At 43.6% G+C, this 14,482-nt stretch overlaps 1 protein-coding gene across 3 annotated transcripts; it reads right to left on the minus strand.

Moving 5' to 3' along the window:
• Positions 1 to 462: 462 nt before the first annotated feature.
• Positions 463 to 11,719, minus strand: LOC309535458 (triggering receptor expressed on myeloid cells 2-like). Of its 3 annotated transcripts, none has more exons than XM_082228536.1 (5): positions 11,574 to 11,719; positions 8,680 to 9,024; positions 7,314 to 7,368; positions 1,720 to 1,886; positions 463 to 776 (listed from the first exon to the last, which is right to left on the minus strand). In XM_082228536.1, exons 1-5 carry the CDS (start codon positions 11,614 to 11,616, stop codon positions 772 to 774), a joined length of 615 nt encoding a protein of 204 aa, XP_082084662.1. In that variant the 5' UTR covers positions 11,617 to 11,719; the 3' UTR covers positions 463 to 771. The 3 variants fall into 3 exon arrangements, with proteins under 3 accessions (XP_082084662.1, XP_082084663.1, XP_082084661.1); XM_082228537.1 differs by having other exon boundaries at positions 8,680 to 9,021; positions 11,574 to 11,715; XM_082228535.1 differs by lacking the exon at positions 463 to 776 and having other exon boundaries at positions 783 to 1,886.
• Positions 11,720 to 14,482: the final 2,763 nt, after the last annotated feature.

Here is a 14,482-nt window from a genome sequence, read left to right on the forward strand (position 1 = left end):
TCACAGGATTGCACAGTAAACATGATTTGCTAGAGCAAGTGTTCTTCAGAGTTAATCTCCCTCCCCAAAGTCTCTAGAAGTTAAATTTCTAGGTTTGGAATTCTGAGTAAAGATGAACAGGATTCCATTGTGAGTCTGGTGTGGCAGGATACATCTTCTCTCTGGGCACGTGTACGTAAATGGCCCGTGAACATGAGGATCTGATGTAGTGTACAACCTAACCCCAATTCCATCTCTAATGCAGCAGTTACCTTTGGGGTAATTTTTTACATATGCTCATAATTTTCATACTTAAGTTTCAAATTCACTCAAGGAACTATTATGTGTTCATACTACAATTTATTTTTATTATCTTTGTTTTGAGTTCTTGCAGTTTATATTGTGTGAGCCATTCTTTTCTTTTTCTGCATGTAATTATTGTTATGCTCCCTTTGCAACAGAAAGAACTTAGAGAAAGAGATGTACATTCTTACATTTATTCTTACACTATACAGATTGTTCTCAAGATAATATTAAAAGTGCTTCTGGGCGGAGCATCCATCTGATACTCTTTATTGTCTACAGCAAAGCTGTTTAGTTTGACTTGCTGGCAACATCTGGCTTTATAAATGGAACCACCACAGTCCTTGCATTGGTCAAGGGGCACAGGCCACAGGAGAAAGCAAGCATGTCCTTCACATCTTGCCTATTGGAGCAATTTCTATGCACCTATCTTTGAATTCTTACTCATTCATCTTTCCATCACATCCCGTTTATGCCAAACTTCCCCTTTTAGCCTGGAAACAAGAAAAGACATATGTGCTATGAAATTAAACGAAGCAAGCATCCAAATATAACCCAAGGTCACTACTACCACATGAAGTTATCTTCTCTATTTAATATACAGCACACCAAGCTTTCATTTTAAAGAAATGAATTTGCAGTTGGAATACTGGGGTGGCGGAGTAGGAGAATGAAACAGCAATTCATTCTAAAAGCTTGTGAACAAACAGCAATGCCTCAAATGTGTCACTTAGAGAACTCATGATCTACAAGCCCATTGCATCACACTAAATTCCTGACTCATTATTTCCATTTTGGGGTTAGCAATGCCATGGGTTTTTCCAGAAAGCACAACAGGTCTTGATTGCTGGATGTCTCTCAACAAATTTATAGCATTTTCACAGAACGTGTCATCAGGATTCATTGTGGAAAGTCATGAATTTGTATTGTGAATGTACCCATCAGCTGTGGGAGGGGGCAACTGAAAAACACGGCTAGAATAGGCAGCTACCAGGAGAGCCATGATTCAAGGAAGCAATGCAGAAATCCAAGATGGTGTGCTGTTTGCATTGTGGGTCTCTCTGCACACTAACTGAAAACAGGCCCCAGAATTCTGTGATGTCACAGGTGGTTCTGGGCTGCATTAAGATCAGGCCTAGACTAGACGTAGGCAACTCAGCTCAAGGAGGCACTCGCCTTGCTGGAAACAATATACACATTTGGGCTTCCATCTTAGCATTTTTGCCTCCTTGTGTAAGCTGGTTGTATGCCCCCGAAATGCTCTGCAAGGTGGTCTAGGGTACAGAACAGTGAGGGACTCGCCTTGACATTCCCTATTCTACTAGGTTGGTACAAGATATGGCCAGCCCCATTCATGTTCTGTGGAAGTCATTTAAAAAGGACCTCTGCAGCAGCCCTGCTCTCAGTAGTCTCTTGCACTCGGAGTACTGACATCACCTGTGATTGGGAAGAGCTGGTACTCATTTTCTTCATGGCTCTCATCCTTTGTCTGTCTGCTGCACTGGCTCTTGGCAGCGATCAAGATGGCTACAGCAACCAGGAGCTTGAAACCCAAGAATCCAGCCACAAGGAAGCGAAGATTGACATCAGCATCTGACAGGGTGCTTTGGAAAGATACAAATGCGACAGGGTATGAAGCAGGTAATTTATTGTGAAAAGAATTATAACAAAGAAAAGGAGGGGAAACAATTTCTCAATTGAGCCACTCAGGGTTGCTTGGCATGGCTGTTGCTGTTTTACATTGCAGCCATTTCACTTGGAGTAGCTAGCGACTGCCAGTTCTAATTAATATGTCCAGGTGTCATTTCCTTTATTTATGTATTTTTTTCATCAAATTTATATACCACTTGATCACAAGTCTTTCAGATTTACTCAGGGAACTATTCATTGTACACAGTGGGACTTGCTTCTGAATAGAATTGCACTGCAAATGCAGAAATAGTGAAGTAATGAAACTGCAGCAGTTTTATTGGTCTTTAAGCAGTGAGGACTCAGGTGCAATGTTCCAGAATTATTTTTGAGCTTAACTATTTAACTTTGTATGCCGTAACACAGGTAGGAGGGGACTCATGGACCTGCAGATGATGTTGGATGACAACTCCCTCCCATGGACCAACCTGGGTGGGGCTGTTGGGAGTTGGAGTTCAGCAACATTTGGTGGGCAGAGTTTCCCCATTGTTGCACTAACATAAAAGCTCAGAGTGCCAAACTCTGCAGTGCAAGGCTTATTTCCTTTTGCTTGATTCCCCAACTCACATTCAAAGTTGCTTAGAGTTGCAGGGCTCATAGACATTGCAAGAGCCTAATGCAATGTATGGTATCAGAAGCTGCCCATAGATGGTTTGGCTCTACCTCAAAGATCCCTCTTCCCACTCTTGTCGATATTTACATGCAGCAATAGCAGCTGTGCACGAATAACCAAAGCTCAGTATCTCCTATATATGAAGAAGTCCCCAGCTCTGCTTGTTGTATGCCACTTTTAGGAGACCTTGAATAGTTCCCTAGATGATGGATAACAAATGGACAGTGAGCCTGACAATGAATGAATGAATCTTTATTTGCATCAGCCACCAGCCATAGCCTGACAAGACGGAGGTGCTGAGGGGTAGGTCTTGGGGTTTGTGCTGTCCTTGATGGACTCACACTTTCCCTTAAGGAGTAAGTATGCAGTCTTGGGTGCTCCTTGATGCCACTCAATCTCATTGAGCTCCAGGGGAGAGCAGTGGGAGTGCTTTTTACAGATTTTAGCTGCTGAGTTGCCAGGACATGGGCTGTGTGCACATTCTCATTCACTCAGCATTCAGTGGGGTGCCACTGCTGGGTTGGGAAACAGAGTACACATGGCATTAGCTGCAATCCGTATATATTCTGTCCTTACTTATGAAATACAGTGTATCTGAAGAAGTGTGCATGCACACGAAAGCTCATACCAAGAACTAACTTAGTTGGTCTTTAAGGTGCTACTGGAAGGAATTTTTTTATTTTGACTATGGCAGACCAACATGGCTACCTATCTGTAAGTGTATGATGTGTTACTCCATCCCTCCCAAAAGGATTTAGTTCTTTCATTGAGAAAAAGAATGACCCGGCTGTGCTTTAAGATGGCAATGTGTACACAGCCATGGTCTGAAGGAATGTGACGCAGCCGTGTTGCTGAAGCAAAGCTGGTCTGAGCCTGGATGGAACATGGAGCTCCATGGAAAAAAGAAGAAGTGGGATATGGAACTGGGGGTCTTAACATTCACATGGAAGAGGAAAGTTAAGATTTTTTAGCTTGGCTAGATTTATGAGGTGCTTTTGCCTTCCTTCACAGTTCATTGTGTTTTGAAAATGTTCCTCCTGTCGAGTTCCATTTGTTTAACATAGCTTTTGGCAAGTATAAAATTCATTTTGCTGCCAAGAGTTTGCATTCCACATGGAAGCCTAATGAAGGGTGGAAACTCTTCCTACAGAGACTGGAAATATTCTGTTCTCTAAGGGCCAAAGTACACATGATGGCATCAATCCCGAGTGTCAAGACTGGGTTCCTGACAAATCCCTATAAAGCAGGGGAGCATGGATTGGGTGTGGGGGATGAACCTTTCCCCTACCAGTACCCCAGCCAGTTCTTTTAAAAGCTAACTTTTCTGACTTTAGGGGCGGAGGGTATAACAGGAAAGAATTCACACCGGTATGGAAATAGTTAAAAAGCACTTAATTTACAGCGTTTTCATACCATCCATTAACAGTAATTTTTTTGGATGGTGTACATTAAAACACCCACACCTAATAAAATATGAAAATATTATAAAAATATGAAATCAAACAGCAGTTAAAACAACTTTAAACTAAAACCAATAGGTCCTAAGGTCTAAAAATGTACCCAAAACATGCTTTTAAAACTGAAAAACCTGGGGAAATAAAGAGGCCTTATCCAGATGCCGTAAAAACCACGATGTAGGTGTCAAGTGAGCCCTGCTGAGGAGGGCTTTCCACAAGTAGGGGGCTACCACTGAAAGGGTCCTGTATTCAGTAGTCTTCTACCTGGCCTAATGGGGTTGGGGTGGGCAGATGGAGAAGGGCCTCTGAATATTATTTTAGTGTGCAGACAGGTATATGGGAGTTGTTACTTCAGGTACCCTGGCTCTAAGCTATTCAAAAGTCATACCAGACCTTTGAACTGAGCCTTGAAATAGGCTGGAAGCCAGTGCAGATAGCAAAGCACTGGCATAATGTCACCATTTCAGCCTGTTCACAATAATCTTGCTGCCCTATTTTGGACCAGCTGAAGTTTCCAGATCATTTTTCAATGCAGCCCTATGCATAATGCTGGGGTGGTGCTCTCTAGATGTTGTTGGACTACAACTCCCACCATCCTGGCTGGGGCTGATGGGAGTTGTAGTTCAACAACAAGCCTTAGGAACGGTTGAGGGAACTGGGTATGTTTAGAGGAGACTAATAGGAGATATGACAGCCACCTTCAACTATCTAAAAGGGCTGACACATTGGAAGACGGAGAAAGCTTGTCTTCTCCTGTTCTTCAGGGTAGGACTCGAACCAATGGATTCAAGTTACAAGAAAGGAGATTCTGACTAAACATTAGGAAGAATTTTTTGATGGTAAGAGCTGTGGAACACACTTCTCCAGAAGGTGGTGGACTCCCCTTCCCTGGCGTTTTTAAGCAGAGGTTGGATAGCTATCTGTCAGGTGTGCATTAATAGAGATTCCTGCATTGCAGGGGGTTGGACTAGATGACCCTTGGGGTCCCTTCCAACTCTATGATTCTATGACATTTGGAGGGCAGCATATTGGCTACTCCTAGTATGAAGGATTGGATTGATTCAAGTTTCATCAGGAAAGCATAGGAGAGGGATGGAGTTAGCTTTCTCCTCCTGCCTCCTCATACTGTGCTTTAAATCTCTCCCACTACCTTGCTTTATAGGCTTGGCTTGGAATCTGCTACCAGCATGTCTGCTTGTGCCTTACGTGGGCAAATAACAGCTGAATCACCCCTGAGATGTTACAGCTGAAGAGTCCCAGTGAATTATGTTCAAGGTAATCACATTTAGCAGATTTATTTGAGCCCACCCTTTGTCACTTGCTAGCAACACAAGTGTAGGAGCTGTAATGAGAATGGGTAATTTCTATGTCAGAATCATCTTGCATATCCCTGGTGAAATGTGCCAGTCAAGAAAAGGGGAGGATGCAGAGAATCAGAAATCTCCAAGGAAATACAAGGTTCAATAGGGCCTCGAATACATTTTCCCTTCTGCAACACAGGGGGGAGATGATGATTAGGGTAATTTCTTAAGAAGATTCCAAAGACTGGAAACACATCTGAGTCCTTCGAATCCCCTGCAGTTTAGTTGGATGAGGTGCTTTGCTCCATGGCGACAGCATTTATTATTATTATTATTATTATTATTATTATTATTATTATTATTATATTTTTTTGCAGGCTACATGTTGAACAGGAACGGGCCCAGGCTCAGTGAGGTAAGGTGTGGCATCTACTCTACTAACTTCCTTGACACTCAAGATTGTGAAGGAAGCTATTGCCTTCATACAGTGAAACCAACAGGGCAGGAATCTGGTACCTCTCACTCACCAGAATGAGCAGAGAGATCTCCAAAATCTAGCAAGGTTAGACCACCACTAATTGATTTATACACATTGCCACCTAAAAACCTGCTGGACCAAAAAGCGATTAAGTCCCAAGGATGGATGTAAGTCTATTAAAGCCATTATATCTGTCTCTCATCTCTGCCATCAAGTTTCATCAATGTGCTGTGTGCACATTGCCAACTTAAAATGCAGCAAGGTTGCTTACCTCCTCCACCCCTTGCCTGAAAAAGTAAAAGGTAAAGGTAAAGGTACCCCTGCCCGTACGGGCCAGTTGTGTCCGACTCTAGGGTTGCGTGCTCATCTCGCTCAAGAGGCCGTGAGTCGGTGCCGTCCGAAGATACTTCCGGGTCACGTGGCCAGCGTGACGAAGCTGCAGCTGGCGAGCCAGCACCAGCGCAGCACACGGAAACACCGTTTACCTTCCTGCTATAAAGCGGTACCTATTTATCTACTTGCACTTAAGGGTGCTTTCGAACTGCTAGGTGGGCAGGAGCTGGGACCGAACGACAGGAGCTCACCCTGCCGCAGGGATTCGAACCACCGACCATGCGATCCGGAAGTCCTAGGCACTGAGGTTTTACCCACAGCGCCACCCGCGTCCCAGGCCTGAAAAATACCTGCATGTTATTATACACCTCAATATGGCTGGATGTGCTTCCGAGTCACTGTCTACCCACACCAGTGTGTGGGGATGTCTTAATACGTCTTAACATTTTCAGATCAGATCGAAGCTGGTTTGGAGGGGAAACACACCAAAATGCAGCACTTCTCATTAATCTGCAGGATAGACATGGATTGTGGCTAATGCCATGCACACATGGCTTCACAAACTATCTGTGGGAAAGAACCTAAATTCCCTTAATCAAAAGCCAGGCTTCAAATTTGACTGTATTTGTATCCTATCTATAGTAAGAACTGCCAAGCTTGCTACTTAAAAACCTGTTGTGCACTCCCCATACCAGAGTAGCTTGGCATGGGATTTATTCATTCCAGCTCCCCACCCCCCCAGCCTCGAGCTGATGAAGTTTAGGCATGTGCTGAGATGTTTCCTGCGCTGCTGTTATTTTTGTGTTCTAATAGTTATTATTCATTTCAACTTGCTTTTTATTCAGATTTTGCCATGTAAGCCACCTTGGCTGAATCCACACAGATATAAAAAAACACTGTGAAAGTGTTTTTTTAAAAAAATGTTTTAAAATATATATGGAGTTTGCCATTATCTCATTGGTGCCATCTAGCGTCACATTTGTATAATGCACTTAAAACGTTATATTTGCAGCTGTATAGCTGAGTCCCTTGAGAGTACTTCTCACAGAAGGACAGGGTAGATATTTGCATATAGGCAAAGTACATGCATATGCATATATTTATTTGCATATATGACAATATGCCTGAGGCTTACCAATAAAACGAATGTACAGATTTACCTGGAGATGCTGTGCACTGCTCTGGGCTCCTCAGGTGCCTCAGTCTCCCATAGACCTGGTGGCAGAAACACAGCAATTTAGCTGGCAAAATAAGAACATCTTAAGGCAGGGGTGGGCAGATATTTTTACCAGAATCTTGAGGTCCATCAATCTCAGCTGGTGCAGAATAGTGGCCCAGGCAAGTGGACATATGTTAAGAATTAAGGAGCAAGGTACACCTGAGCATAAACTCTGCCCAGGGATTTGGGATTGGTGCTAAATTCTTCTTTTTTTTTTTTTAGTCCTTTCACACAATAAATCCACTCTTGGTTTTCTCCCAAGACTTGTTTTCCCAGCAACTTTGTACAGAGGAGGAAAGCTTTTTCTAGTTGTTGTTGTTGTTGTTGCTGCTGCTGCTGCTGTTGAGCAAGGATTTCTGACTCCAATTGTCTATCAACTGCAAATCAGTCAGAGATTGATCAGAGTAAACCCCTATTTACCTTCCGCTCCTTTACCCAAGGCAATGATTAAGAGCAGGCCTCTGTCACAACCAGGAATAAACATGACCGGCTCATCCATACTGTTGCTCATTGTGGATAGCAAGTTTCCTTGTACCTCCATCAATACATGGTTGGGCATAGGATGTTCTCCAAACCACTGCTTTCTTCTCTCTCTCAGTCTGGATTTTTGGATGCCAGGGATACTCCAAAAAGGAGAAGGTATTAGAAAATCCAGATTGAGGAAGAGAAAGATGGGAAGGCAGTAATTTGGAGAAGAATTGTCATTCAGGCAACACAGAATCAATGGAAGCACAGGAAGCTAACTATCCCTATTAAGCAACAGTATAGATGAGTCCAAAGACCACTTGTAGGTTTTGGACTAGGAGTGGAACCCTATACATCTCTGCTTGGAAGTAAGACTTATTGTTCTCAGTGGAACTTACTCCCATGTAAGTACCATAAGTGTGTGGACTGCAGCCTTAAGGACATTGCTCTGTAGCTTAAGTCTTCCATCTTTGTTGAAATAGGGAAGGCCAGTGCTTTTTTTCTTTAAAAAAAATGTTCAGGGGTACTCTCATTTTCCTACTCATATTGAAATACTGCCCCTCAATGAGACCAAACTTAGATTCACAAAATGTTTAGGGGGTATGCATATCACTGCGTCCCCCCAGAAAAAAGCACTGGGGAAGGCTATACAAGAAGAGCGAGAAAAAAGCTCTTCCTCGCCCTCCTTTGTGCTGAGCAAGAAGTTTACGCCTGTACCCTCTTTTCATCATGTCTTTGTACAGTGGGTCTACTATCTTATTTGGGGTCATAATTTTGTATCATAGACATGACTATTTAGAAGGCAAGGCTTACAGCTGATTAAAGACCCTGGTGGGACTTACCTGTCAGAACTTCCACCTTCACTTTCTGCAGGATATTCGTAAGCCCCAGGAATTCCGTCTTGCACTGATACAAACCAGCATCCTCTTTCTGGAATGGGTCAATGGTCACTGTGAGAATCCCCTTCTGGATGTTGTCCGCAATGGCGGTGGTGCCATTCTTTCTTTTGAGGAACGGCATCCAAAAACGCCGGGCGCTGACAACATGCTGACATGACATCTCACTGATGAGCTTGCACCAACTCTTCTCTCTCCACTGGTTCTCCTGGGGGTTGTAAGTGCAATTGATGGTGATGGGTTTTCCTTCGACACCATACACCGTTGGAACATCCTCAGCCGCGTATGCTTCTAGGAAGGAGAGAAGGGTTGTATTCCATACTTCCATTTTTGTAATGGGAGGTGACCGTATTACAGCACTGGGGCCACATCATCCAGAGCCACACCCACATTGCTTAGGTATATGTAGCTTACAATACCTGACCTGCATAAATGGGGAGGAGATCCCTCAATGTAAGAAGGCAAATCCACCCACCCACACCCCAGCTTGATTTGCTTGCAAATTGCTTTAGTCAACAACTTTTCAAAATTCACTTTGTGCCAAACCTTGAGGTCTCTGAAGTCTCTGCATCACTGGTGGGAAGGTTACTGGGCTGTTTTAATAGATGCGAGACCTTTGAGCCAGGTCCAAGGCCTATTAAAAACATTGTTATATTCATGCTTTTTTACATTTTTTAAAAAAATCTTGCTTAAGCTGGGCATTTTTGTGTGAAGGAGCAGCAGCTGTGGGGGGCCTTAATCCAGAACATGCTCCTGATCTAGGTCAGGCCCCATACTGATTTCCGGCTGAGAATTCTCCTTCTCCTGTGGCTGTTTATCCCCCCCCCCCAAGTGCTGTTAACTTTACTTACGGTGGTACAAAGCAGCTGGTGGGGGCAATATGCAGCAGGCTGTCAATTTGGACCAGGAATAAATTCAGGATCAGAAGCCCACAAATCTGCTTCTTGTTCAAAATAAAAATGGCTAGCTTAAGCACATTTTTAAAAAGCATGAGTAATGTAAAGTATGATTTGGTCAGATGTGACTCACGCATGCTGCCTCTGCCTTAAGTCCTGCTCCAGAGTGGTGCAATATGGGGATTGCGGAAGAGCAGCCTGAGGCTGCTTTCAGACTGTCACTATTTTGTGAGTATGATTCAGTCATACGGTGGGAAAGTTAGGTTGAGCAATCAAAGTCTGGCAGAACAAACCCTCTCCCCGAAACCCGCAGATTTGGGGGAGTTAGAAAAATAATGGGGAAATGTAATGCAAAGTGTGGGATAATGGTGATGTTTGGTGATGTCATATAACCTCCACACAAACAAATCAGGATGCATGCTCAATATAACCTTGTACAACCTCTGTGCAAATTTGTGCAACAAATTGGGATGAATGCTCAACAAACAGGTCTTTTGGAAGAGCTCTCTGCCTGCATTGCATGGGGTTGGATTATCCAACGCTCGGGGTCCCTTCCAGCTCCACAGTTCTAGGATTCTATGATTTAGCGACCAATTTTGAGAGAAGGAAATCTTTCGATATAGACAGAGGAGCTCTTTCTAGTGCATCTTTTCTTGACATGGGTGATTCCACCGCATAAGGGAATTACTTAGAGATTTTTGCCCTTGAAGTCAGAATCGCTTTCAACCCCTTTTCTGAGCTGGGACAGGGAAAAATGGAATCTGCTGCCTGAAGAAACAGTTTAATGTTGCTCCATGATCCAGAATGCCTTTTGTTGCAGCTTTGAATGGTTGTGTTCACACCAGTGCAACTCCCTTGCAATCAATAACATTCTGTACACGTGTTGGTCCTTTTCATTCCCTTGCAGAATGATGTATATTTTGCACATTGGTAACCTTTAATAGTGTGTGTGTTATGTTCTCCTTAGAGGTGAAAAATGGTGGAGGGGGGGATTGAGAAGAAGAGAAATGGCTGGATGAGAAAGGGTTTAGCATCCCCTCCACATCACCATCCCTTAAACTCACAGCCTCCAATGACTGTTTTTAACTACTGCTTCTGATCCACACAAATATTTTTGCTAAAGACATCCAGTCATGATTCAAGTATTTCTTATCTCATCGCTACTCCATTCCTTGCCCATTTTCAGCCCTCCCCTGTGGCAAAGAGGAGGGTGCAAACATTTAGATAAGCTGCTGTAAACTGCTCTGCACCCACCGAATATAGTGGGATGTGAAACAAGCATGCAAGCAAGCAGAGCAAATGGATGTATAAATAAAAGTAAGCATAAATATCATGGAGGATAAGGCTATCAGTGGCTAATAGCCATGATGGCTTTCTTCAGCTTCCACTGTTGTTGTGTTAGCATAGGCATCTGGTTTGCCATTGTGTGAACAAGATGATGGACTAGTTGGCCTCTGGCTTGATATAGTCAGAGTTTTCCTTATGTTCTCATCTAGCACAGACTGCTTCTGCTTTGCCCTTTGGCTGATCACAGTTTGAGGTTTTCGTAATCTTGTATCTGCTGTACAGAATGATAGAATGTTAGGTCTATACATCCAGAGAACAGACCCAACAGACTCCTTTAGCTCAGTCTCTTGCACTGTGGACATAACTTTCCATACACACTATCCCTAGCCCATTATCCCATTCAATGCAATTTGCAAAGCGTGCCACATGGAGACAGCAGAAGCAGGTAAGATGTACCACTGGTGCTTGGCAAATTAAGAATGACATTTTAGTAAAAAGTTTCTTAGTCCAGATAGCTTGTTTTCAGCAAGATCAATTGTGCCTTGATATACATACATATCAACACAGTCCTTATCTGACCCATTCATACTATAATCTGTTCCTATAGCCTGCTTATCACCCGCTTATCCAACCAGCATAGGATTCTAAATCTCATACCTGACAAGGAGACCAAGAAGATGAGATGCACAAAGTTCTCCATCTCACTCCAGCAGATAAAGAGAGAAGATTCGCAAGGAAAGATGAAAACAGTGTCTTGCACAACGGCAGTTTTTTTGCCTTACTAGACACAAAGGACACAGAAGAGGAACATCTGTCACTCTCTGTTGTGGATTAAGCAATATACCAGCAAAATGTACTGAAAATGTAGGGATCAGCAGTGCTATGCTAGGGAGAGGGATCTAGAACCTGACAGTTTTCTTTCTCCAAAACTTTATTAGGCATTACAGATATAGACCATCTTAAAACATCCAAATACAAAAATTTAAACAAAGAAGCAGCCATAGAAGATATATAGTAACAGAAATTTTTATTGGAGTGTCTTCCTACTAAACTGTGTCATTTACTAAGAGATACTATTGACAGTATCAATATTGACGCGGGTGGCGCTGTGGGTAAAAGCCTCAGTGCCTAGGGCTTGCCGATCGAAAGGTCAGCGGTTCGAATCCCCGCAGCGGGGTGCGCTCCCGTTGCTCAGTCCCAGCGCCTGCCAACCTAGCAGTTCGAAAGCACCCCCGGGTGCAAGTAGATAAATAGGGACCGCTTACTGGCGGGAAGGTAAACGACGTTTCCGTGTGCTGCGCTGGCTCGCCAGATGCAGCTTTGTCACGCTGGCCACGTGACCCGGAAGTGTCTCCGGACAGCGCTGGCCCCCGGCCTCTTAAGTGAGATGGGCGCACAACCCTAGAGTCTGTCAAGACTCGCCCGTACGGGCAGGGGTACCTTTACCTTTACTATTGACAGTAACTCAATCACACTTGCAGTTACCTCCAGGTTAATATCAGACAGTTAGAATCTGATATTTTCATTGTGCCATGATGTTTAACTACTCAAAAAGGGGGATAACATGTGTTTATGTAGCTGGTTGTGCAGTGGACAGTAGAAGAGAATATGTTCTACAGTGTCTGGCACATTCAAATAACATCCTCAATGTCTATCATTTCTAGGGATGTTAAAATATCTGCCCTTAACAAAATCTGAGGGGGAAATGGGCTGGAATTATTAACTTTGAGATATAAGTGATCATGTTATCAGTTGTATTTAAACCATAGAACTTGGGGGGAGCAGATTTTATCTACAGCTGACTCAATGTTTTGTTTTTCAATATCCCTTAATCTAATTTGGATATTGCGATAAATATATTGCTCACTAGAATTATGCAATAATAGAATTATGCAATAATTCCAAGTCAATATCAATACAGTAGATCTAATTCTGCTATGTGTGAGTTGGAGCCATCTGGATTTATAGGAGTCCTTAAGTAAATCGGAAAGCATACTTGGGTTGGGAACGAAAATGGCAATGTGGCCAATATTTTATAGTGCTAGTCCATGCCCAATATTCCATCATGTGTATACCTAATTCTGCACACATTGTCTCATACTCAATTGAATTTGGGAGCCCAAAGAAACTTGAGGGTATCTTATTTAAATCACTATGATATGCTTTGTATCCATATTGGGATCCCAAAAAGTAGCTGGGATGACACTTTAGCTTGAAAAATCTGAATGGCAGCTAATATAAATTGGTTACCTAGAACTTGAAAGCGGGAGAGGGACAGCTGTCTCAGAAGAAGAAGAAGAAGAAGAAGAAGAAGAAGAAGAAGAAGAAGAAGAAGGGGGGTTTGGATTTGATATCCTGCTTTATCACTATCCGAAGGAGTCTCAAAGCGGCTAACAATCTCCTTTCCCTTCCTCCCCCACAACAAACACTCTGTGAGGTGAGCGGGGCTGAGAGACTTCAAAGAAGTGTGACTAACCCAAGGTCACCCAGCAGCTGCATGTGGAGGAGCGGAGACACGAACCCAGTTCCCCAGATTACGAGACTACAGCTCTTAACCACTACACCACACTGGAAGTCATGATGATAGGCATTGACTCCTAGCCACAACCCATGCCTGCTGCCTGCCCTCCCGGGACTGGTGCACTTCTCCCCATCGCCAGCCCCACAAGCTCGGGGGACAGCGGGGAGGCAGAGCGTGCCTTCCCACTGTTCCCCGACCTGGTTCTTCCAGCCCTGCACCTGGGGGGGGGGAAATAATTTTTTTTCTCTTTATTTCCCCCCCAAAAAACTAGGTGCGTCTTATGGGCCGGAGCGTCTTATGGGGCGCAAAATACGGTAAGTGAACCTGATTCAGTGTGTGTCATACTTATTGCACTGGGTTCACTTGTTAGGTACACAATCTGTGCACATATAATTGGACAAACAGAGACTATTACAGATATGAGAATCTGAGAGCAATTTCTTACACACATGAGAGTGGTAGAAGTGCACACCATATCTTTAAAGAAGTGAGTACGTGCCATTGATGATGATTGGTAAGGCTTTGTGGAAACCTGCAGATCATATTTTTCTGTGTTGGGCATAGTCTCTGTGTTCCTGATATGTAGCAATGCCACACAAAGTTGGCACCGTAGCATCATATCCTAAAACCAGACTGGCATTAAGAGGGCCCTCTTAAGTTTTGTCATCATTGAATTTAGCATCTCAGTTCCTCGGGAAAATAAGGGGCTCCTGGAGAGATTTCTAGCATTTTGTGTTAACCTTTGATGGTGCCTTCTGGGAGCTGGGTATTAACAAACTTGGGAACTGTAGTTCCTGTTCCTCTTTTGTCCCCCATGTTCCTTGCCTGCTCTTTGCTTTGTTTAGCAGTTCCTCTTGTCCGCTTGCATCTGCAAATACCCTACGCATTCCTACTACTTCTCCTTGGCTGCCTCTTTTCACAGCTGTACTCTGTGGGTGTGCTTGTGTAAGAAGGTTTAATGACTCACACCTCACAGCAACTGTGTACCGTGTGTGTTGCTTTTGTGCCTCCATCACCCAGTGGCCCCCTGCTTGGGTTTAGAGCA

Source organism: Podarcis vaucheri (genome assembly GCF_965113315.1).
Source record: "Podarcis vaucheri genome assembly, chromosome: 6".
Lineage (NCBI taxonomy): Eukaryota > Metazoa > Chordata > Lepidosauria > Squamata > Lacertidae > Podarcis > Podarcis vaucheri.